Here is a 22643-nt window from a genome sequence, read left to right as displayed (position 1 = left end):
GAAGTCTCCATGGCTTCCGTTTACATTGACTGTCTACGTAGCCACTTTGCTATATCATCTGAAGGCTCTAAAGTTGAGAAAGACAGAGTTCTTTCCTCTGAGAGGTAGTAATATAGTAGAAAGACTTACATGTTATCAGGTATGCTACTACTATTACTAATAACTTATATTCAAGTGCTGTGCTAACTGCTTTACATGTGTTAACTCATTTAATCTTCACGAAAACCTATGAAGTAAAGTAACTCATTGTATCCTCATTTAGGGAATAGAAAGTGAGGAACTAAAAGGTGAAGGCACTGGCTAAAAGTCACTTACCTAGTAAGATATAATGCTGGGTAAATATATACAGGAATGTGAGACACGTGCTGTTCAAAGTCTCAAGATTGTTGTGACATGCTGTGAACACAAAGAAGAAAAGCTACTAATCCTAACTGGATAGGAATTATCAGTGGAAACAAAGATGGAATGAAATAAACCAAAAAACAAGCTGATGATTTTGGCAACTGGGCAGTTTTTGATGACATTTAAGACAAGTTTCAGCCAGACAGTAGAAGCAGAAACCAACATCCAGTGTGCTAGGGATAGAATTGTGAAGTAACTTTCAGCAACTCTTATGAAGTCTGGTGATGATAGGAAGGAAAGAACTGGGGACAGAAACCTGAGGAAAAAGTAGATAAGGTCTTTTTTGGATACAGAAATTTGAGTATATTTTTGTCTGGTGGGAATAGGGAAGATGGAAATGTCACAAATAAAAAGAGAAATAGGATGCTTTCCACGATGTATTACATAGTTTCCTGTCTTTTTCAGCAGAATATAAGAAAGATTTAAAACATCTTTCTTAATGACTTAAGATTATTATCATGAATTTTGATTAGTATTCCCTGTTCTAATTCTGAAATGAGATTTTCAAGTCCTATTGAAACTCCAGTTTAGTGAAATTCTGGCATTCCTAGGAAAGCTGTGGTGGCTTGTGTTTTAAGAAGAGCTGAGCACAAACTATAGACTTCCTCTCCTGAAATAAATGCCTAGAAATTTAAGAAACAATATAAATATGTAACCATCTTCAAAAATAAGGAGAATAAATTATAGAGGACCAGAGCAGGGAAGAATTCTAAAAAAAAGCAAAGCTTATGGGATCAGATTAAGGAAACTATAGCTCAGGACCTTGAACGATGGACTGTGGCTACAAAAGGTGAGTGCATGGTTGATGGTAGGGTGGTTAGATGAGATATCATAGTAACAATTATCCAGGTGTTTTCTCTCTTTTTATTGGGTCTGTCGCCTCTAAGTGCTTACGTTGAGTAAAGGAGTTTTGTTAGAGAAACAAGGTGGTGAACAAGACAGAAGAAAAAGCTATATGTTTAAGAGATAAGCTATTGTGTGGAACAAGTATAGAAAGTAATTTAACAGGAAATCTGATTTATTAAGATGAGTGAAAAAATCAAAAGTCACTCAATATTGGAAGAAAATTACAATCAAGAAGAGGAGTTTAAAAGCTTAATGAATATTAGAAGAATTTACATCCAAGGAAACAGCAAATAAAGCCATGACAGCAAGGCTTTACAACGTATATAATTAATATTATTAGGGAGATAAGGAACAAAAGGTTATTGGGGAGAGACAAAGATAAGAGCAGAAATTAATGACAGAAAATAAACAGAAAAGCTCACTAAACCAAAAGTTAGATTTTTGAAAAGATGAATACAACAACAAAAACTTTGCCAAAGTTGATAAAAATAGAAACAAGGCAAGAATAAATGAAAGAAAGACCGAAGGTGCAAACGAATAATATTATGAATGAAAAATAAGACATAATTACAGACACAGAGATGAGTATGACAAAGATGTATTAAAACTTTATGTTAATAAATTTGGGAACTGGTAGAATGAAAAAATTCTAGAATAATATAACGTTAAAAACCTCTTATATAAATATGACTTTATATAAACCTTTATTTAAGATGAATAATAATCTAGGAAGAAATAGAAAACCTGCATAGTCCTTAAAGAAATAAAATTAATGCTTTAATAAGTCCATTAGCAGGGAGTTAACACTTCTTTTATGGGAAAGTTATACTGTGCATTCAGAGAATTGATTATTCTAGTCTTAGGCAAACTTCTCCAGAAAATTTAGAATTATCAAATTGATTGCAAAAAAATTTCCTTTTCTTTTAATATACTATAAGTTCTAGGGTACATGTGCACAACATGCAGGTTTGTTACATATGTATACATGTGCCATGTTGGTGTGCTGTGCCCATTAACTCGTCATTTACATTAGGTATATCTCCTAATGCTATCCCTCTCCACTCCCCACATCCCACGACAGGCTCTGGTGTGTGATGTTCCCCTTCCTGTGTCCAAGTGTTCTCATTGTTCAATTCCCACCTATGAGTGAGAACATGCGGTGTTCGGTTTTTTGTCCTTGTGATAGTTTGCTGAGAATGATGGTTTCCAGCTTCATCCATGTCCCTGCAAAGGACATGAACTCAACCTTTTTTATGGCTGCATAGTATTCTATGGTGTATATGTGCCACATTTTCGTAATCCAGTCTATCATTGATTGACATTTGTGTTGGTTCCAAGTCTTTGCTATTGTGAATAGTGCTGCAATAAACATACATGTGCATGTGTCTTTATAGCAGCATGATTTATAATCCTTTGGGCACATACCCAGTAATGGGATGGAAAATATTTCCTTTTCTAATTGTTCATTCCTTCCTAAACCTATGCCATTTGCAATATGACTTTGTAGCTTCTCCCATCAAGAGGTGGAGTCTATTTTCTTAATTCTTGCATCTGACTCAGTTTTATGATTTGCTTTGGTGATTAGAATGTGGTGGAAGTGATGGTGTGCCAGTGGTCAGCCTGTGCCTCCAGAGCTCTTTCATGCTTCCATGCTTTTGGAACCCTGACACCATTGTGCAAACAACCCCAGGCTAGCTTGTTAGATGTGAAAAACCTGTAATCCAGTCATCCCTGTCATTTCAGCCCATAGCCAAACAACTGCTGGTCAGGCGAGTAAGACATCCTAGATGATCTGGTCCTCAGCTGATTTGTCTGTTAAGCACAGACCTATCAGTGAGCTTGGATAAGTTTGGCTTCATCTGGCCTAAATCAATAGAAATTCTCAGTGGACCCATGAACTCCTGAGCAATAATAAAGGTTTATTGTTTTAAGTCATTGAGTTTTAGAGTGGTTTGTTACATAGCAATAGTCACCTGATGGAAAAATTGGTACCTAGAAATTGAGTGCTATTATAACAAAAACCTAAAGTATGTAATTTTGGTTTTGGAACTGGGCTACAAACAGAGGCTGGGAAAATGGCAAGCAAACTGGCTGCAAAACCTGGAAAAGTGGTGATAACATTGTTATTGGAGGCTGGATAAGGGTGACATATGCTATGTAATAAAGCAACTGGCAATACTATTGCCTGAATTAACTTTCCTAAGGGGAAAATATACCCAACAAATGTTTGGATTTGGCTAAGTTTGTTTCCAGGCAGAATGTTGGAGAGTCAGCTGATTGCCCCAAACTGTAGATAATACACTATGGCAAGAAATAAATGAGTTTAAGAAGGAACTGGTCAGTTTGCAAGCATAATTTATAGGGCACATAAAGAGACCAGAATTGGCTGGATTAGAAAATAAAATGGGCTGGGTGCAGCAGCTCATGCCTGTTATTCCAGCACTTTGGGAGGGTGCGATGCTAGGATCCCTGGAATGCAGGAGCAGAAGACTAGCCTCGGGAACATAGACAGACCTGTCTCTACAAAAAATAAAAAATAGCTGGGTATGGTGGTGCACACCTGTGGTCCCAGCTACTTGGGAGGCTGAGGTAGGAGCATTGCTTGAGCCTAAGAGGTTGAGGCTACAGTGAGCTATGATTGTGCTTCTGCATTCCAGCCTGGGCAACAGAGTGAGACCCTGTCTCAAATAAATAAATAAATAAACAAATAAATAAATAAAATGAAAGAAAAGAAAAACATAAAATAAAATAAATTATCCAGCGTCTCCATTTGACAAAAGGTATTTCAAATAAAATGGAACCTGGAGGCACAGATAAATTTGAAGTTGTACCCAAGACTATTTGTTGAGACCTCAGCATTGTGGTGTCACACAGCAGTTTGACACACCCAAAGTGACAATGATATAGAGAGAGGAAGAGGGAGATATCTTGAAAACAACTGTGGGTATAATTTTCAGCAAATGTATTTAAATGGAATCAGATGTATAAAAGGTCCAGGAAGTTCTTAAGTGAGTTGTATGAAAAAAGCTTTATCAACCTGAAATTAAATAGTCTGAGATTAGTAAAATTCCAAAATGGCCTCTGGGCCCTCAACTTTCTATGGACTGAAAGCAGGCTGAGAAAGTTACTCAGCTGCCAGTGAAATCTACTTTTATTTCAAGAAACCTAGGGTGTGATGAAAAAGGAATCACATCTCAAAGGACAGAGCCAAGATTCATGGTAGAACCAGTGGGTAGAGCAAAAAACCATGAAGAACAGCAGATTGGGAGCCACTCCTGGAGAGTAAAACTGGAGTCTAATTAAGGACACCTTCCTAGGGGAGACCATGGGATTGACCTGGCAACAATTGTTCAGTAAGATTTTAGAACTGCTGTGGAACAATGCTGTGAATGCATCAACAGATAACTGATGCACCGCCCCTTCACCTCAAATTATTTGTGATGCAAGTATAATCTTGATATCAAAACCAGTGAAAGAAAACATGACAGAAAAGTTATAGAACAATTTCATGACAACTGATGGAAAAAACTGATCCAAAATGTTAGTAAATAAATCCAGAACACCAAGTTTATCCCAGTAAAGCAAGAAGAGATTAACATTAGAAAATCAATTAGTGCATAATCTTGATATCAAAAATTAGAAGGACAGTGCAGAAACGGAAAGTTATAGGCCAATTTCATTGATGAACATTGATGCAAATATCCTAAACACAAATCTAGTAAACCAAATCTATCATGTTAAGTTTATCTTAGGGATGCAAGGGTAGATTAACATGAAGAAATCAATTCATTTACGACATTAATAGATTAAGGTAGAAATCTAAATCTAAGGTAAAAACCTAAACCTAATATATCTAATCTAAATACCTAATCAATATACAATTAATTCCAGTTCATATAACAGCAAGGAACAGAAAATTCAATAATACAATATATCATTTATACAACCTAAAAAATTAAAAGATATAATAACTTTTATGCAAAAATCATAAAACCTTATATTAAGATACATTAAATAAAATTTAAAAAGTAGAAAAATAAAATATATTTATATTTGAAGACTTACTATTATAAAGATGGTCATTCTTCCCATTAATTTTAGAGTTCATGCATTTTCACTTGAGTGAATGCTTTTTTTTTTTTTTTCAAATGGAACTAGAAAAAAATTCTAAAGTTTAGATGGGAGAACAGAAAGGCAGGAATGGCCAGGATACTCCTGAAGAAAAATAAATTAGGTGGTGGGAATTGCCTTATCAGATATCAAGAATTGTTATAAATATGTAGCAATTAAAACATGATTATAGAGAAATAGCCCAGTGGAATGGAAGAGAGAGCCACAAATATGGAAACCTGACATCTCACAGAGCTGGTATTACACACCAAAACATATTATTATCTTATTTTTTTCAAGTGCTTAATAAGTGATTGTTATCATGTCTATTTTTTAAATTTATTTTTTATTTCAATATGTTTTTGGGGAACAGGTGGTGTTTGGTTACGTGAATAAGTTCTTTAGCGGTGATTTCTGAGAGTTTGGTGCATCCATCACACAAGTGCTATACGCTGTACTCTGTGTGTAGTCTTTTATCCCTCACCCCTCTCCCAACCTTCCCCCAAGTCCCCAGAGTCCATTGTATCATTCTTATGCCTTTGTGTCCTGATAGCTTAGCTCCCAATTATGACTGAGAACATACAATGTTTGGTTTTTCCATTCCTGAGTTACTTCACTTAAAATAATAGTCTCTGATTCCATCCAGGTTTCTGCAAATGCCATTATTTTTTTTCCTTTTTACGGCTGAGTAGTATTCCATGGTGTCTATCTATATATCTATGTATCTATCATCTATCTATCTATCTATCTATCTATCTATCTATCTATCTATCTAATCTATCTATCATCTATCTCATTTTCTTTATCCACTCATTGATTGATGGGCATTTGGGATGGTTCCATATTTTTGCAATTGCAAATTGTGCTGCTGTAAACATGCCTGTGCAAGTATCTTTTTCATATAATGACTTCTTTTCCTCTGGGTAGGTACCCAGTAGTGGGATTGCTGGATCAAATGGTAGATCTATTTTTAGTTCTTTAAGGAATCTCCACACTGTGTTGTGTACTGTGGTTGTACTATTAATAGTTTACATTCCCACCAACAGTGTAAAAGTGTTCTCTTTTTACCACATCTGCACCAACATCTATTTTTTTAAAAATTTTTTGATTATGGCTATTCATGCAGGAGTGAGGTGGTATTGCACTGTGATTTTGATCTGCATTTCCCTGGTAATTAGTGATGTTGAGCATTTTTCCATATGCTTGTTGGCCAATTGTATATCTTCTTTTGAGAATTGTCTGTTCATGTCGTTATCCCACATTTTGATGAGATTGTTTTTTCTTGCTGATTTATTTGAGTTCTTTGTAGATTCTGGATATTAGTCCTTTGTCAGATGTATGAAGTCTGAAGATTTTCTCTCACTCTGTGGGTTGTCTCTTAACTCTGCTGATTATTTCTTTTGCTGTGCAGAAGCTTTTTAGTTTAAGCCCCATATATTTATCTTTGTTTTTGTTGCATTTGCTTTTGTGTTCTTGGTCATGAAGTCTTTGTCTAAGCCAGTGTCTAGAAGGGTTTTTCAAATGTTGTCTTCTAGAATCTTTATGGTTTCAGGTCTTAGATTTAAGTCTTTGACCCATCTTGAGTTGATTTTTGTATAAGGTGAGAGGTGAGGATCCAGTTTCACTCTTCTGTATGTGGCTTGCCAATTATCCCAGCACTGTTTGTTGAATAGGGTGTCTTTTCCCCACTTTATGTTTTTGTTTGCTTTGTCAAAGGTCAATTGGCTATAAGTATTTGGCTTTATCTCTGGGTTTTCTATTCTGTTCCATTGGTCTATGTGCCTATTTTTATACCAGTCATGCTGTTTTGGTGACTATGGCCTTATAGTATAGTTTCAAGTTGAGTAATGTGATGCCTCCAGATTTGTCCTTTTTGCTTAGTTTTGCTTTGTTTATGTGGCCTCTTTTTTGGTTCCATATAAATTATAAGATTGTTTTTTCTAGTTTTGTGAAGAATGATGGCAGTATTTTATTGGGAATTGCATTGAATTTGTGATTGCTTTTGGCAGAATGGTCATTTTCATGATATTGATTCTACTACCATGAGCATGGGATGTGCTTCCATTTGTTTGTGTCATCTATGATTTTTTCAGCAGTGTTTTGTAGTTTTCCTTTAAGAGGTCTTTCACCTCTTTGGTTAGGTATATTCCTAAGCATTTTATTATTTTTTTGCAACTATTGTAAAAGTGGTTGAGTTCTTGATTTGATTCCCAGCTTGGTTGCTATTGGTGTATAGCAGAGCTACTGATTTGTGTACATGAATTTTGTATTCTGAAATTTTGCTGAATTCATTTACCAGTCTTAGGAGCTTTTTGGATGATTCTTTAGGGTTTTCTAGGTGTGTGATTGTATCATCAGCAAACAGCGACAGTTTGAATTCCTCTTTACCAGTTTGAATGCCCTTGATTTCTTTTTCTTGTCTGATTGCTCTGGCTAGGACTTCTAGTACTATGTTGAATAGAAGTGGTGAGTGGACATCCTTGTCTTGTTCCAATTCTTGGGGGGAATGCTTTCAATTTTTCCTCATTCAGTATAATGTTGGCTGTGGGTTTGTCATAGATGGCTTTTATTAACTTACCTTCCATCTTGATTTCATTGTTGACCCAGTGATCATTCAGGAGCAGGTTACTTAATTTCCATGCATTTGCATGATTTTAGGGTTCCTTTTGGAGTGGATTTCCAATTTTATTCCACTATGGTCTGAGAGAGTACTCTATAAAATTTTGATTTTCTTAAATTTATGGAGACTTTTTTGTGCCCTATCACATGGTCTGTCTTGGAGAATGTTCCATGTGCTGATGACCAGAAAGTATATTCTGCAGTTGTTGTGTAGAATGTTCTGCAAATATCTGTTAAGTCCATTTGTTATAGGGTATAGTTTAAGTCCATTGTTTCTTTCAAGGCATGTCCCTTTTATGCTGTCTTTGCTGAGGGTTTGAATCATAAAGGGATGGTAGATTTTGTCAAATGCTTTTTCTGCATCTATTGAGATGATAATGTGATTTAAATTCTTTAATTCTGTTTATGTGTGTATCACATTTATTGACTTGTGGATGTTAAACCATCCCTGCATCCCTGGTATGAAACTCACTCGATCATGGTGGATTATCCTTTTGATATGCTATTGGATTCAGTTAGCTTGTGTTTTATTGAGCATTTTTGCACCTATGTTCATCAGGGATACTGGTCTGTAGTTTTCTTTTTTTGTTATGTCCTTCCCTGGTTTTGGTATTAGGGTGATACTGGCTTCATAGAATGATTTAGGGAGGATTCCCTCTTCCTCTAGCCTGTGTAATAGTGTCAATAGGATTGGTACCAATTCTTCGTTGAATGTCTGATAGAATTCAGCTGTGAATGTGTCTGGTCCTGGACTTCCTTTTCTTGGCAATTTTTTTTTTTTTTTTTTGAGACAGAGTTTTGCTCTTGTTGCCCAGGCTGGAGTGCAATGGCATGATCTCGGCTCACTGCAACTTCTGGTCCTGGGTTCAAGCAATTCTTCTGCCTCAGCCTCCTGAGTAGCTGAGATAACAGGTGCCTGCCACCACGCCTAGCTAATTTTTATATTTTTAGTAGAGATGGGGTTTCACCACGTTGGCCAGGCTGGTATCAAACCACCTTGGCCTCTGAAAGGCAATTTTTAAATTACCCTCATTTCAATCTCACTACTTGTTATTGGTCTGTTCAGAGTTTCTATATTTTCCTAGTTTCATCCAGGAGGGTTGTATAGTTCCAGGAATTTATCCATCTCCTCTAGGTTTTCAAGTTTATGCACATAAAGGTGTTCATAGTAGCTTTGAATAATTTTTTGTATTTTTGTGGTATCAGTAGTAATATCTGCCGTTTTATTTCTAATTGGGCTTATTTGGATCTTCTCCTTTTCTTGGTTAATATCACTAATGGTCTATTGATTTTAGTTATCTTTTCAAAGAACCAGGTTTTTGTTTCATTTATCTTTTGTATTTTGTTTTGTTTGTTTCCATTTCATTTAGTTTTGCTCTGATCTTTGTTATTTCCTTTTTTTCTGCTGGGTTTGAGTTTAGATTATTCTTGTTTCTCCAGTTCCATGAGGTATGACCTTAGGTTGTCTATTTGTGCTCTTTCAGACTTTCTGATGTAGGCATTTAATGCTATAAAGTTTCCTCTTAGCACCACTTTTGCTGTATCCGACAGATTTTGATAGGTTGTGTCACTATTATCATTGAGTTCAAAGAATTTTTAAATTTCCATCTTGATTTCATTGTAGACCTAATGATCATTCAGGACTAGGTTATTTAATTTCCATGCATTTGCATGACTTTGAGGGTTCCTTTTGGAGTTGATTTCCAATTTTATTCTACTGTGGTCTGAGAGAGTACTCTATATAATTTTGATTTTCTTGAAATTACTGAGATGTTTTTGTGCCCTATCACATAGTCTGTCTTGGAGAATGTTCCACGTGCTGACGGCCAGAATGTATATTCTGCAGTTGTTGCGTAGAATGTTCTGCAAATATCTGTTAAGTCCATTTGTTCTAAGGTACAGTTTAAGTCCATTGTTTCTTTGTTGACTTTCTGTCTTGATGACCTGTCTAATGCTGTCAATGGAGTATTAAAGTCTCCCACTATTGTTGTGTGCCATCGATCTCATTTCTTAGGCCTAGTAGTAATTGTTTTATAAATTTAGTAACTCCAGTGTTAGTGCATATATATTTAGAATTGTGATATTTGCCTGTTGGACTAGTCCTTTTATCATTATACAGTGTCCCTCTTTGTCGTTTTTAACTGTTGTTGCTTTAAAGTCTGTTTTGTCTGATATAAGAATAACCACTTCTGCTCACTTTTGGTGTGCATTTGCATGGAATATCTTTTTCCAGCCCTTTACCTTAAGTTTATGTGAGTTCTTATGCTTTAGTTGAGTCTCCTGAAGACAGCAGAAACTTGGTTGATGAATTCTTATCCCTTATTCCATTCTGTATCTTTTAAGTGGAGCAATTAAGCTATTTACATTCAATGCAAGTATTGAGATGTGAGGTACTATTCTATTCATTATGCTATTTGTTGCCTGAATACCTTATTTTTTAAAATTGTGTTATTGTTATATAGGTCCTGTGAGATTTATGCTTTAAGGAGGTTCTATTTTGGTGTATTTCAAGGACTTGTTTCAAGATTTAGAGTTCTCTTTAGTTCTTGTAGTGCTGGCTCGTTAGTGGCAAATTCTGTCAGCATTTGTTTGTATGGAAGACTGTATCTTTTTTTTTCATTTATGAAGCTTAGTTTCACTGGGTACAAAATTCTTTGCTGATAATTGCTTTGTTTAAGGAGGCTAAAAATAGGACCCCAATCCCTTCTAGCTTGTAGGGTTTCTGCTGAGAAATATGCTGTTACTCTGATAGGTTTTTCTTTATACCAAATCATATTAGAGAGCTGGCATTACATGTAAATTGCTTAGAACTGTGACTGGCATGTAGTAAGCAGTATATAAAGTTAGCTGCTATTGTTATTGTTATTAGTACAATTACCATTACTGTTGATTGGTGATGAAACTATGGACTTATCTGTAAATGGTGCTATCCCATTGAAAAAAAGAAAGTTGACTTTCACCTTTTGCCATATACAAAAACCAATTCAAGATTAATAAGAGACTTAAATAAAAATGACAAATCTCTAAAATGTTTAAAAGACCATATAGAAGAACATCTTCATGACCTTAAATGAGGGAAGATTTTCAAAAACAAGACCCAAAGAGTACTAACTATAAAGAAAGGTCTTGATAAGTATAGTACATAAAGAATTGATTCCATTCATTTAAGCATCATAAGGAAAACAAAATAATGGGAAAGCTCCAAATGGGAGAGAATATTTGCAATACATATAATCCAGAAAGAACATCTAGGGCACATAAATAACTCTTTTTTAAAAAAAGCAAACCACAACAGGAAAATGGGAAAAGACTTGCACAAGCATTTTACAGAATAACCTATGCTGATGGCCAGTCAGCAAGTGAAGATACTCGTTCTCATTAGTAAATCAAGGAAATGCAAATTAAATTCAAAATGGGATAGCAGCAGGCACAACAAAAACCCCCCAAAAGCCCAAAAAAGAGTAAATGGAATGTTGGTGAGGACATGGAACAATTAGAATCAGTACAAATTTGTACAACTAGTTGGAGAAGCAATTTGATATTATACGGTATTGAGTTGAAAAAACTGTTTTTCCTCTGCTCTCACACCACAACAATCAACACAGACGAAACGTGCGGGATTTTTCCCCACCAACAAACAAACAATCAGTTCTGCAGTGGACACCAGCTGGGTTTCCTCTAATTCAATTCTGACATCATCTACCTGGAGATAGTGTCAGATCCCACAGGTTGAGGGAGAAGAGAATGGTAAGAAACAAACTCACATAGTGTCTACCCCTGAGAGACGGTATGGGGGATGAGCACAGATTGGTAAGCAGTACACAGGAAGTATCAATATGATTTGTAACTTTTTTTTATACTTTGGATTGTGGGTTCATGTATGTTTATATTTATGGTTTATTACTTATGGATATCTACATATGTTCTTTTTTATAATCAAGTATTTTATATTTAAAATATCAAAAATATATTTAAGAAGTAGAAGAAATATATCAAGGCATGTAACAAAGAAAGCTTGTAGCAATATTAATTTAAGGTAAAATAGATTTCAATGCAAAAGACATTTAAAGAAAAAAAGAAGGGGAATATGATATTGATAAAAGGATTAATTACTAAAGAAGTTATGATAGTCAACATAACTTATATGTGTGTGTATGTATACATCAAAAACTTATAAAGAAGAAGAGAACTTGCTTATTTGTGCAAGTATTTGTACAATCTTATACAGAGAAACTAATTCTAATTCTAGTTAAGTCTTCAAGACACATCTTTCAGAAACAAATGAATCAATTAGACAAACATGAGTATGGCCACAGAAGATAGAACTAACACAATTTACAGGTACATACTTACACATGTGACTGTGTGCAAATACAAATACAAATGGAGAATAACATTATTTAAAAATACACTTGGAAAGTTTTACCAAGTTAACTCATACTAAACAAAAAGGATATTTTAATACATTTCAAAAAGTCGATATTATATAAGCCACATTGATGACAGAATTATACAATAAATAATGTTTAAAATGCTTCTAATTTTACTTTAAATTTTTATTTAGAAGTTACAAACTAAGAACTAAAAAATAACAGAAGAAAGCCCTTTGTATTAGAACCTATGAAACCCGTGAATCTCATGTGGGCCTCAGGGAAAAATGTAGACCTTTACATGTATTTTATTTAGAAACAACAAATAGTATAAAAATGAACGAAGCTTTCAACTTAAGAAGCTAGCAAATTAATAACAAAGTTGGCATTAAAAATTATAATTAGTAAAGACAACATAAATTGTTATTATTATTATTATTATTATTATTTTTGAGACGAAGTCTCGCTCTGTCGCCCAGGCTGGAGTGCAGTGGCGCAATCTCGGCTCACTGCAAGCTCCGCCTCCCGGGTTCACGCCATTCTCCTGCCTCAGCCTCTCCGAGTAGCTGGGACTACAGGCGCCCGCCACCACGCCCGGCTAATTTTTTGTATTTTTAGTAGAGACGGGGTTTCACCATGGTCTCGATCTCCTCACCTTGTGATCCGCCCGCCTCGGCCTCCCAAAGTGCTGGGATTACAAGCGTGAGCCACCGCGCCTGGCGATAACATAATTTATTAAAATGGGTAACAAACAGCAAAGTTGATCCATAAAACCAAAAGTTAATTTTTGTAAAAAACAATAAAATAAGCCTTTGGCATATATAACCAAAGAAAAGGAGACAAATGGCACAAGTAAAGATTTTTATTTGACATTGATGATAAGATACAGGTTTTAGAAACATTAAAATGTTAAAAAAATGTGCAACATGAAATCTGGAAATAGCTAATTAAAATTTTGGTTTTACATTTCGAGGACTTAGCATCACCCATCCAATTTGATATCATCTATAAAGTGCTTAGTCTCTTTCTCTTTCTACGCCATGAAGAAAATAAGCTTATGTCTGATCTCAACTCAACATGACTTCTTGCACAGCCTTTTTGTACCCTTTATGGTATGTGCCAACCCTGCTCAGCTGGGTAAACTCAGTGGAGAAAAACACTGCCAAGCAGAGGTTTCAAATGAATGACTTCAGCATTTAATTACAGATATGTTTTGTTTGACCTGCAGAGTATTTTTAATTTTTTGAATTATTGCTAATTGAAAAAATAAAGAGATTTCACCTAAAAATTTATATTTTTGACATGGCAAAAATCAGAATTGCTGAGGGTTAGATGAGGCTTGTGCTCTTCCATTCACAATAGTCTCCAATGGGGAGTGTGGAGTGAGAGTCCTGGGATTTAATCTCATCTCTGCCACCCACTAGCAGATTGTCTCAGAAAAGTTACCTAAACTCTAGAGTGCACTAATTTTCCTTATTTGCAACATGGAGGAAACATCAGGCTTAGAAGGTCAATGGATATTGACTAAGATAAGGAACATAAAAACATCTGGCAGAGTTCTGGGCCACTGGTTGGGGGCTCATTCTGTATCAGTTTCCTCTTCTGCCTTTGTTGTTCTTCTCTACAACATAAAATTTCTGGCACCTGTTAATCATAGATAAGCAACAAAATTATCTTGACAAAATATTCAGCAATAATTAACATTCTCTGTGTAGGTGTTTGAAAAGATGAAACTTGTGCTGTTTGATTTCAGTTTATTCTAATATATAGAAGTTACTAGCCATGCACCTCCTTACTAGCTTGAAACTCAAGACTTCAGTTCCTTTTTTTCCTGTCTCCATGTGGTAACTCTCTCCATTTGACTGTAAGCTGCTTAGAGCACCTGCCCTGTTTACTACTTAGTTCTCAGAATGTAGGGCAAAACCTAGTGTCTAACAGGCATTAAATAAAATAAATATTTGTTGAATGAATGATTGAGAATGTATAATTTCCAAGGTTATTTCCCTTTTAAACAGTTTGAAAAATTACATTTTTTTTACTCTTTAATACATATATTCTTTCATTCATTTACTCTTTTCTTTTTAAAAAGATCTATGTATGACACATGGAAAGCATGTAGTGCAGTGTCTGGCACATAGAAAGTGCTTAATGTATTATTTGTTAATTTAAGGGTTTTATTATCTACATTGTTCTGATCATAAAGCCCTGTGATTTGGTGATTTGTTAAAAAATGATAATGCAGTGTATATTAGGATGGGAATAAAAGAGGCTATGCCAGGATGTACAGGGAACTGGCAGAATGGAGCGCTGATTTAGATTGCAGCAGGAAGGTGCCATGATAGAATAGGCTAAGGCCCCATTTGTTAGGTTGGAATGTCAACGATAGGGCTTTGCAAGGGAAGCCTCCTTGTCTTTAGCCTGCGAAGATCTTAGGTACCCAAACCAGCAACCTGTTGTTGACTTGCACATCTGTGCTGTCCAGTGCATGCAAATGTCATTGTTCACAGAACTGTCATCCCTGTAAGACTGTGAGACCAAAAAGTAGATGTGAGATAATCAATCATATCGCTCCTCACTTTTGTGAAGAAATAATTGCTGTGCATGCGCATTGGTTATGGTTAGTTGCTGGCATTATCTCATTGTAAATATCTAGAGAAATATATGTATGTCAGATTTCATAATGTGGAATTTCATAATAAAAGTTATGATATAAAATGTTAACATTGAGAGCAGTAAAGGGAAAGTTGTAAAAGTGGAGGAAAATTTGCATGTGAAAATTTTGGTGGATGTTTTAAAGGTTATGATACAGATATTTGACTTTATTTATTTATTTTTGAGATGGAGTCTTTCTCTGCCACTCAGGCTGGAGTGCAGTGGTGTGATCATAGCTCACTGTAACTTTAAACTCCTGGGCTCAAGTGATCCTCCCACTTCAGCCTCCTGAGTAGCTGGGACTACAGGTGCACACCACCAATCCTAGTTAATTTTTTAATTTTTTTGTAGAGATGAGGTCTCACTATGTTGACCAGGCTGGTCTTGAATGCCTGGCCTCAATCTGTACTTCAGCCTTGACTTCCAAAAATGTTGGGATTACAGAGATGAGCCACCATGCTGGGGCCAGATTTTTGATTTCTAAGAGAAAATAATTTGTCTTTAATGAACGAGTTTTCTTTAAACTGGATTCACACTTCCCCTTTTCTCAAGAGAAGTTTCTGTCATTTGAGAACACATTTCCTGTTTTCACATTTGCTCATCTGAATATGATGCCAGATCCGAGAGAGAAAGGATGTTTTTCTGCACATCTTGAAGACAGGGCTTGCTTCCCATTGTCCCCAGCCCTCAGCTCACCACTGCTGCTTTTGAGGACTCTCCCTTCATGAGCTTCAGTCATTCAAACCTGACTCCATAATGTGCTGTTCACTGCCTTGGAGGCTGCTCCTCCTGTGTGTCAGATCCACAGAGATATCCGAGTTCAGAAATGAGTGGAAAAATACTCATGGTGGGCAGGAAGAGGTGAGAAATTTTTGTTATGTGAGGAAGGCATTTCTTAAAATAGCCCAGTTTGAAATCGTTGCTTAGTTTTCCTTTTCCTTTTAATGATCAGTTTGTTTGAAGGTTTTATATCTACAGGAAAAAAATATTTCAACCATTTTTGCAAAATTTGGCCAAAAGGCTTGAGCTTGTATTACTATTACCAGTGGCATTAAATCATGAGATCATTTGGCAAAATGTAAATGTCCTTCCCCTTCTCTGTCCAGTAGTCTAGGAAATAAACTTTCCAATAAGCTTGGGTTGGGGAAGGGTGCCTCAAACCCCATGGGCTATTTGGAAAATATAATACTTAGGAGTCCAACTAGGGAGGAAACAATATTTGCTTTTTGACAGAGTAAAGTTGGTGCTTATCAATTAAAAATGATGCTGGCCATATGTAGTTAACTGTTTGCTAGGTAAATGAAAAGTAGTTTATTTTTTAAAAATAATTATGGCATGTGTTAATATTCCCAAATTCAAACATAGCAGAAATATAGTAAGATTTCATCCATTATTAGCTTGAAGCAATTCTTGTGTACCCTGTGGTTATATGCAAACTTAATGGATGCTAAGTGTAAAAGAAAGGTTCCATGGTCAGAGGTTGAGAAATGATTGGTGAAGGAATTTAAACACTTTTTTTTCACTGTAGAACTTGGCCTAAACTACTGTACATTGTAATTCTCCAAGAGGGGAGCCACGGTGTGGTGTTGTACCTCATTTGAAATGGAGTTAGGCCAATCTGGGTTTTAATTCTGTGCCACTCTTGACAAATCACATGACCTCTTTGAGTTCTGGTTCATCTGCAAAATGGGTCTAATAGCACATATCTCATGGATTTGTAGTGGACATAAAACACTCAACAAGACTATTTGCATAATAACAAATGTTAATTTAAAATTTATGCCTCTATTTTCCTTTCTTGAAGTTAGGGGTCTACGGTGAAGTACCCACTTGTACCAGAGTAGGAGTTTGAAGAAGCTGGTCCTGCCATTTCCTGACTGAATGACCTTGGCAAGCCTCTTAACCAAGAGAATTGGGTTACCAATGTCTTCATTTTAAAAAAATAAAACAAAACCTGCCGTGTTTGATAGAGCATTTAGGAGAATCAAGTTAGTTTTAAAACTCTTATAGAAATTCTCAAACATCATGCCATTTTATTCACAAATTCTTCAGGATGCATTATTAGTTGGTAAGGCTATTTATATCCATATCTAAATTTACATCTCTATGTTTCCATGTATTGGCCATGCTATTATTATGCCAAGCAAAGTTAAGTCATTCATCAATACAATTTAGTCCATATTTCTGTTTCCAAGATTGTCTCAAACATTTCATTTTTGCACTTGGTAAAATTGAGTGACAATCTGAACAAGTTGCACATTCTGCATATGTTGTTCTGTGTCTTAAGTTCACATTTGTTTTATAACAATGGGTTCCTTCAACCCATACCACTCTTTTGTTAGAGAAAATAGGTCATTTCTTTGTAAATGTCCCTCCCACTTCCTGGATTTTGCTGTGTCTAACTTGTTCTTCTGTTCCCCATCATTTTACAAATGGGTAGTTAGATCTACAGATTCAATTAGATACTGGTACAATTGTTAGGAAATTGTACTTCAGAGATGTTGCTATATCCTTCTTGTTGCATCATATTATGAGGCACATAATATCTACCTCTTCCCCTTTTATATATCCTGAGGTTGAACTATGAGTTCAGATGGTGTCACCATGATGCTTTCCTTGTGAATTCCTCATTCATAATTCATTAATAATTGTGCTAGCTCCATTTACTTTTTTTCATCAACTATTTGGTTACAATAAAACACAGGAAAGGAAGGAGAAAGAATTTCTTGTGGCTTTATTATGTAATGAATATTTATTCGGGGCCAGGAATTGTGCTAGGTGCTTGGACACAACAGCAAACGTATCTATATCCTACTGTTGGGAAGCTATGGCCTGGGTAATACAGAGGACTGTATAATGTGAAATATAAAGAAAGTTTATATTTCACTGAGAGTCCTGGGCTTCGGGTTGCTTTTTCTTTATGGTTTTAATCTATTTTGTGTAGTGTATTAGTTTGCTTGTGCTGCCATAGAAAATACCACAGACTGGATATCTTAAACAACAGACATTTATTTTCTCATAGTTCTGGAGGCTGGGAGTCCAAGATCAAGGTGCTGGCAGGTTCGATTCCTTCTGAGGCCTCTGTCTTGCTGATAGCTACCTTCTTGCTGTGCCCTCACATGGTCATCCCTCTGTGTGTGTATCTGTGTCCTAACTTCTTTGTACGAGGATGCCAGGCATATTGGATTAAGACCCACCTGTACCAACTTATCTAACCTTAATTACCTCTTTAAAGACCCTTATCTCTAAGCAGTCATAACCTAAAGTACTGGTGAGGACTTCAACGTGTGAATTTGGGAGAGAGGCACAATTCAGCTCATAACATAGAGTAAGAGCATTACATATTATCTCTCTCATTAGACAGCAAGCCTCTTTAGAAGCAGAAACCTCCTATTGTATGTCATGAATTCTTCAGCGCATCAAATAAGGTTCTAGAAAGTGTTTATTAATGTTATAGTAGGTAGCTAGTCAGATATGAGCAGGGCAGGAGAGGGCCCCCCCACTGTCAACCAGGAGGGTCAGGCAAGCATCAGGTGATGGTCAGGCGGTTGTTGAACTGCCTCTCTAAAATAATAATTAGTCGCAGCCAGTGCCAGGGAAAGACAGTCTTCCAATAGATAGAAACATCTAAGGCTGGTGATAAGCATCTTGTGGATAAGATCTCAGGAGTTGGGTAAGTGGGGTTAAGCATGCTTACTAAGAGGCAAAATGGCCGAGCTTAACTGGTGTATGACCTTATAGGAACACTTGACTGGTAAGGGAAGAATGCCTCAAGTGAGCATGTGTACAACTCCAGTAAACACACTGCACATGTGGACAGCCCCCAAGGGAAGAATCAGGGGAGAAGTAATGCAACCCCAGAAGCATGCCAACGTATAATACCCCAAGTTAAAGGTCAAACTGTGCACTTGATCTCTCAGGTTGCCTGCTTGACCTTCTTCCAAGTGTACCGTACTTCCTTTCATTCCTGCGCTAAAGTTTTTAAAATAAACTTTCACTCCTGCCTTAAAACCTGCCTCCTTCTCTCCTGCCTTATGCCCCTCAGTTAAATTCTTTCTCCTGAGGAGGCAAGAATTGAAGTTGCTGTAGACCTGTACAGATTCACTGCCACTAGCATACTTTGGTGCTGTGTGACTTGGATACGTTCTGCTGCTAACATTAAGAGGTTTCTAGAGAGTCAAATCATAATAGAAAATGCTCATTAAAAGCTTGTGTGAATGACAGAATAATGATACAGTGATTATTTCTTAAGCACTTATTGTGGGCCAGGGTACGTAATGTATATGTGTATATTGTCTCATTTCATCTTCAAAATGACCCTCATAGTTGGCTTTCGTTATTACTATCAGTGCCATTTCCCCTTTTAACTATGAGGAGCTCAAGAGGCCGAAGAGGTTAACTTGCCTGTGTTGCCGTAACAAGTAAGTGCAGGATGCAGGATTTGAATCCAGAGTCATGGTCTGACTGCAATATTTTACCATCCGTGACATATAGGAAAGTGTTTTATAAAGTGTAGATTTTTATAAAAGGTTAGCTATTCATGTGGCTTTGTGGAAATAATATAGACTCTGGAGTCAAAATGGCCTTTATTTAATTTTCAACTCCATCACTTTTAGGTGTGATTATGGTCTCCTAATGTTTCTGAGCCACAGCTTCCCAATCTAGAAAATGGAAATAATGGTATCTCCCTGGATGAATGCCGGTGAGCATTTGGAAGATTATCTGTGGAGACTCTAGCACAATGTCTGAGAGATTATATTCTTGATAAATGTCAACTAGTATTATATTCTCCTCATAGTACCTTGGTATGTTTTTTTTTTATTATACTTTGTGTGCAGAATGTGCAGGTTTGTTACATAGGTATACACGTGCCATGGCATGGTGGTTTGCTGCACCATCAACTCATCGTCTACATTAGGTATTTCTCCTAATGCTATCCCTTCCCTATCTCCCCACCCCCCAGCAGGCCCCAGTTTGTGATATTCCCCTCCCTGTGTCCATGTGTTCTCATTTTTCAGCTCTCACTTATGAGTGAGAATGTGCAGTGTTTGGTTTTCTGTTCCTGTGTTAGTTTGTTGAGAATAATGGTTTCCAGCTTCATCCACATCCCTGCAAAGGAACTAATCTCATTCCTGTTTGTGGCTGCATAGTATTCCATGGTGTATATGTACCACATTTTCTTTATCCAGTCTATCATTGATGGGTATTTGGGTTGGTTCCAAGTCTTTGCTATTGTGAATAGTGCTGCAGTAAACAAATGTGTGCATGTGTCTTTATAGTAGAACGATTTATAATCCTTTGGGTGTATACCCAGTAATGGGTTTGCTGAGTCAAATGATATTTCTGGTTCTAGATCCTTGAGGAATCACCACACTGTCTTCCACAATGGTTGAACTAATTTACACCCCCACCAACAGTGTAAAAGCATTCCTTTTTCTCCACATTCTCTCTAGTGTCTGTTGTTTCCTGACTTTTTTTTTTTTTTTTTTTTTTTTCTTGAGACAGAGTCTTGCTCTGTCGCCCAGGCTGAAGTGCAGTGGCGCAATCTCGGCTCACTGCAAGCTCCGCCTCCCGGGTTCACGCCATTCTCCTGCCTCAGCCTCTCCGAGTAGCTGGGACTACAGGCGCCCGCCACCACGCCCGGCTAATTTTTTTGTATTTTTAGTAGAGACGGGGTTTCACCGTGGTCTCGATCTCCTGACCTCGTGATCCACCCACCTCGGCCTCCCAAAGTGCTGGGATTACAAGCGTGAGCCACCGCGCCCGGCTGTTTCCTGACTTTTTAATGATTGCCATTCTAACTGGTGTGAGATGGTATCTCATTGTGGTTTTGATTTGCATGTCTCTAATGACCAATGATGATGAGCTTTTCTTCGTATGATTGTTGGCCACATAGATGTCTTCTTTTGATAAGTGTCTGTTCATATCCTTTGCCCACTTTTTGATGGAGTTGTTTGTGTTTTTCTTGCCAATTTGTTTAAATTCCTTGTAGATTCTGGATATTAGCCCTTTGCCAGATGGATAGATTGCAAAAATTTTCTCCCATTCTGTAAGTTGCCTGTTCACTCTGATGATAGTTTCTTTTGCTGTGCAGAAGCCCTTTAGTATAATGAGATCTCATTGGCTTTTGTTGCCATTGCTTTCGGTGTTTTAGTCATGAAGTCTTTGCCCATGCCTATGTCCTGAATGGTACTGCCGAGGTTATTTTTCTAGAGTTTTTATGGTTTTTAGGTCTTATGTTTAAGTGTTTAATCCATCTTGAGTTAATTTTTGTATAAGGTGTAAGGAAGAGGTCCAGTTTCAGTTTTCTGCATATGGCTAGCCAGTTTTCCCAACACCATTTATTAAATAGAGAATCCTTTCCCTATTGCTTGTTTGTGTCAGGTTTGTCAAAGATCAGATGGTTGTAGATGTGTGGCATTATTTCTGAGGCCTCTGTTCTGTTCCATTGGTCTATATATCTGTTTTTGTACCAGTACCATGCTGTTTTGGTTACTGTAGCCTTGTAGTATAGTTTGAAGTCAGGTAGCGTGATGCCTCCAGCTTTGTTCTTTTTGCTTAGGATTGTCTTGGCTATATGGACTCTTTTTTGGTTCCATATGAAATTTAAAGTAGTTTTTTCTAATTCTGTGAAGAAAGTCAATGGTAGCTTGATGGGAATAGCATTTAATCTATAAATTACTTTGGGCAGTATGGCCATTTTCATGATATTGATGCTTCCTATCCATGAGCATGAACTGTTTTTCCATTTGTTTGTGTCCTCTTATTTCCTTGAGCAGTGGTTTGTAGTTCTCCTTGAAGAGGTCCTTCACATCTCTTGGAAGTTGTATTCCTAGATATTTTATTCTCTTTGTAGCAATTGTGAATGGGAGTTCACTCATGATTTGGCTCTCTGTTTGTCTGTTATTGGTGTATAGGAATGCTTGTGATTTTTGCACATTGATTTTGTATCCTGAGACTTTGCTGAAGAAGCTAATCAGCTTAAGGAGATTTTGAGCTGAGACGATGGGGTTTTCTAAATGTACAATCATGTCATCTGCAAACAGAGACAACTTGACTTCCTCTCTTCCTACTTAAATACCCTTTATTTTTTTTCTCTTGCCTGATTGCCTTGGCCAGAACTTCCAATACTGTGTTGAATCGAAGTGGTGAGAGAGGACATCCTTGTCTTGTGCCAGTTTTCAGAGGGAATGCTTCTAGCTTTTGCTCCTTCAATATGATATTGGCTGTGGGTTTGTCATAAATAGCTCTTATTATTTTGAGATAGGTTCCATCAATACCTAGTTTATTGAGAGTTTTTAGCATGAAGGGGTGTTGCATTTTATTAAAGGCCTTGTCTGCATCTATTGAAATAATCATGTGGTTTTTGTCATTGGTTCTGTTTATGTGATGGATTACGTTTATTGATTTGTGTATGTTGAACCAGCCTTGCATCCCAGGGATGAAGCTGACTTGATCACAGTGGATAAGCTTTTTGATGTGCTGCTGGATTCGGTTTGCCGGTATTTTATTGAGGATTTTTGCATCAATGTTCATCAAGGATATTGGCCTGAAATTTTCTTTTTTTGTTGTGTCTCTGCCAGGTTTTGGTATTAGGATGACATTGGCCTCATACAATGAGTTAGGGAGGAATCCTCTTTTTCT

At 36.6% G+C, this 22643-nt stretch overlaps 1 protein-coding gene across 13 annotated transcripts in view; it reads left to right on the top strand.

Annotated features, from left to right (window-relative positions):
- C13H12orf42 (chromosome 13 C12orf42 homolog) overlaps positions 1 to 22643 on the top strand; it is a 222569-nt gene that overhangs the window by 73187 nt on the left and 126739 nt on the right. Inside the window, exon 3 of one of the 13 annotated variants that reach the window (XM_063614344.1) lies at positions 15618 to 15860. The exons of the other annotated variants lie outside the window; for them this stretch is intronic. Within the exon in view, the coding sequence (XP_063470414.1) occupies positions 15756 to 15860 (105 nt within the window). The 5' untranslated portion in view covers positions 15618 to 15755. The remainder of the gene's footprint in view (positions 1 to 15617; positions 15861 to 22643) is intronic. 13 annotated transcript variants of the gene reach the window in all.

This window comes from Symphalangus syndactylus, chromosome 13 (assembly GCF_028878055.3).
Source record: "Symphalangus syndactylus isolate Jambi chromosome 13, NHGRI_mSymSyn1-v2.1_pri, whole genome shotgun sequence".
Lineage (NCBI taxonomy): Eukaryota > Metazoa > Chordata > Mammalia > Primates > Hylobatidae > Symphalangus > Symphalangus syndactylus.
The sequence above is the reverse complement of the archived record's forward strand: the minus strand, read 5'-3'. Positions and strand labels throughout refer to the sequence as shown.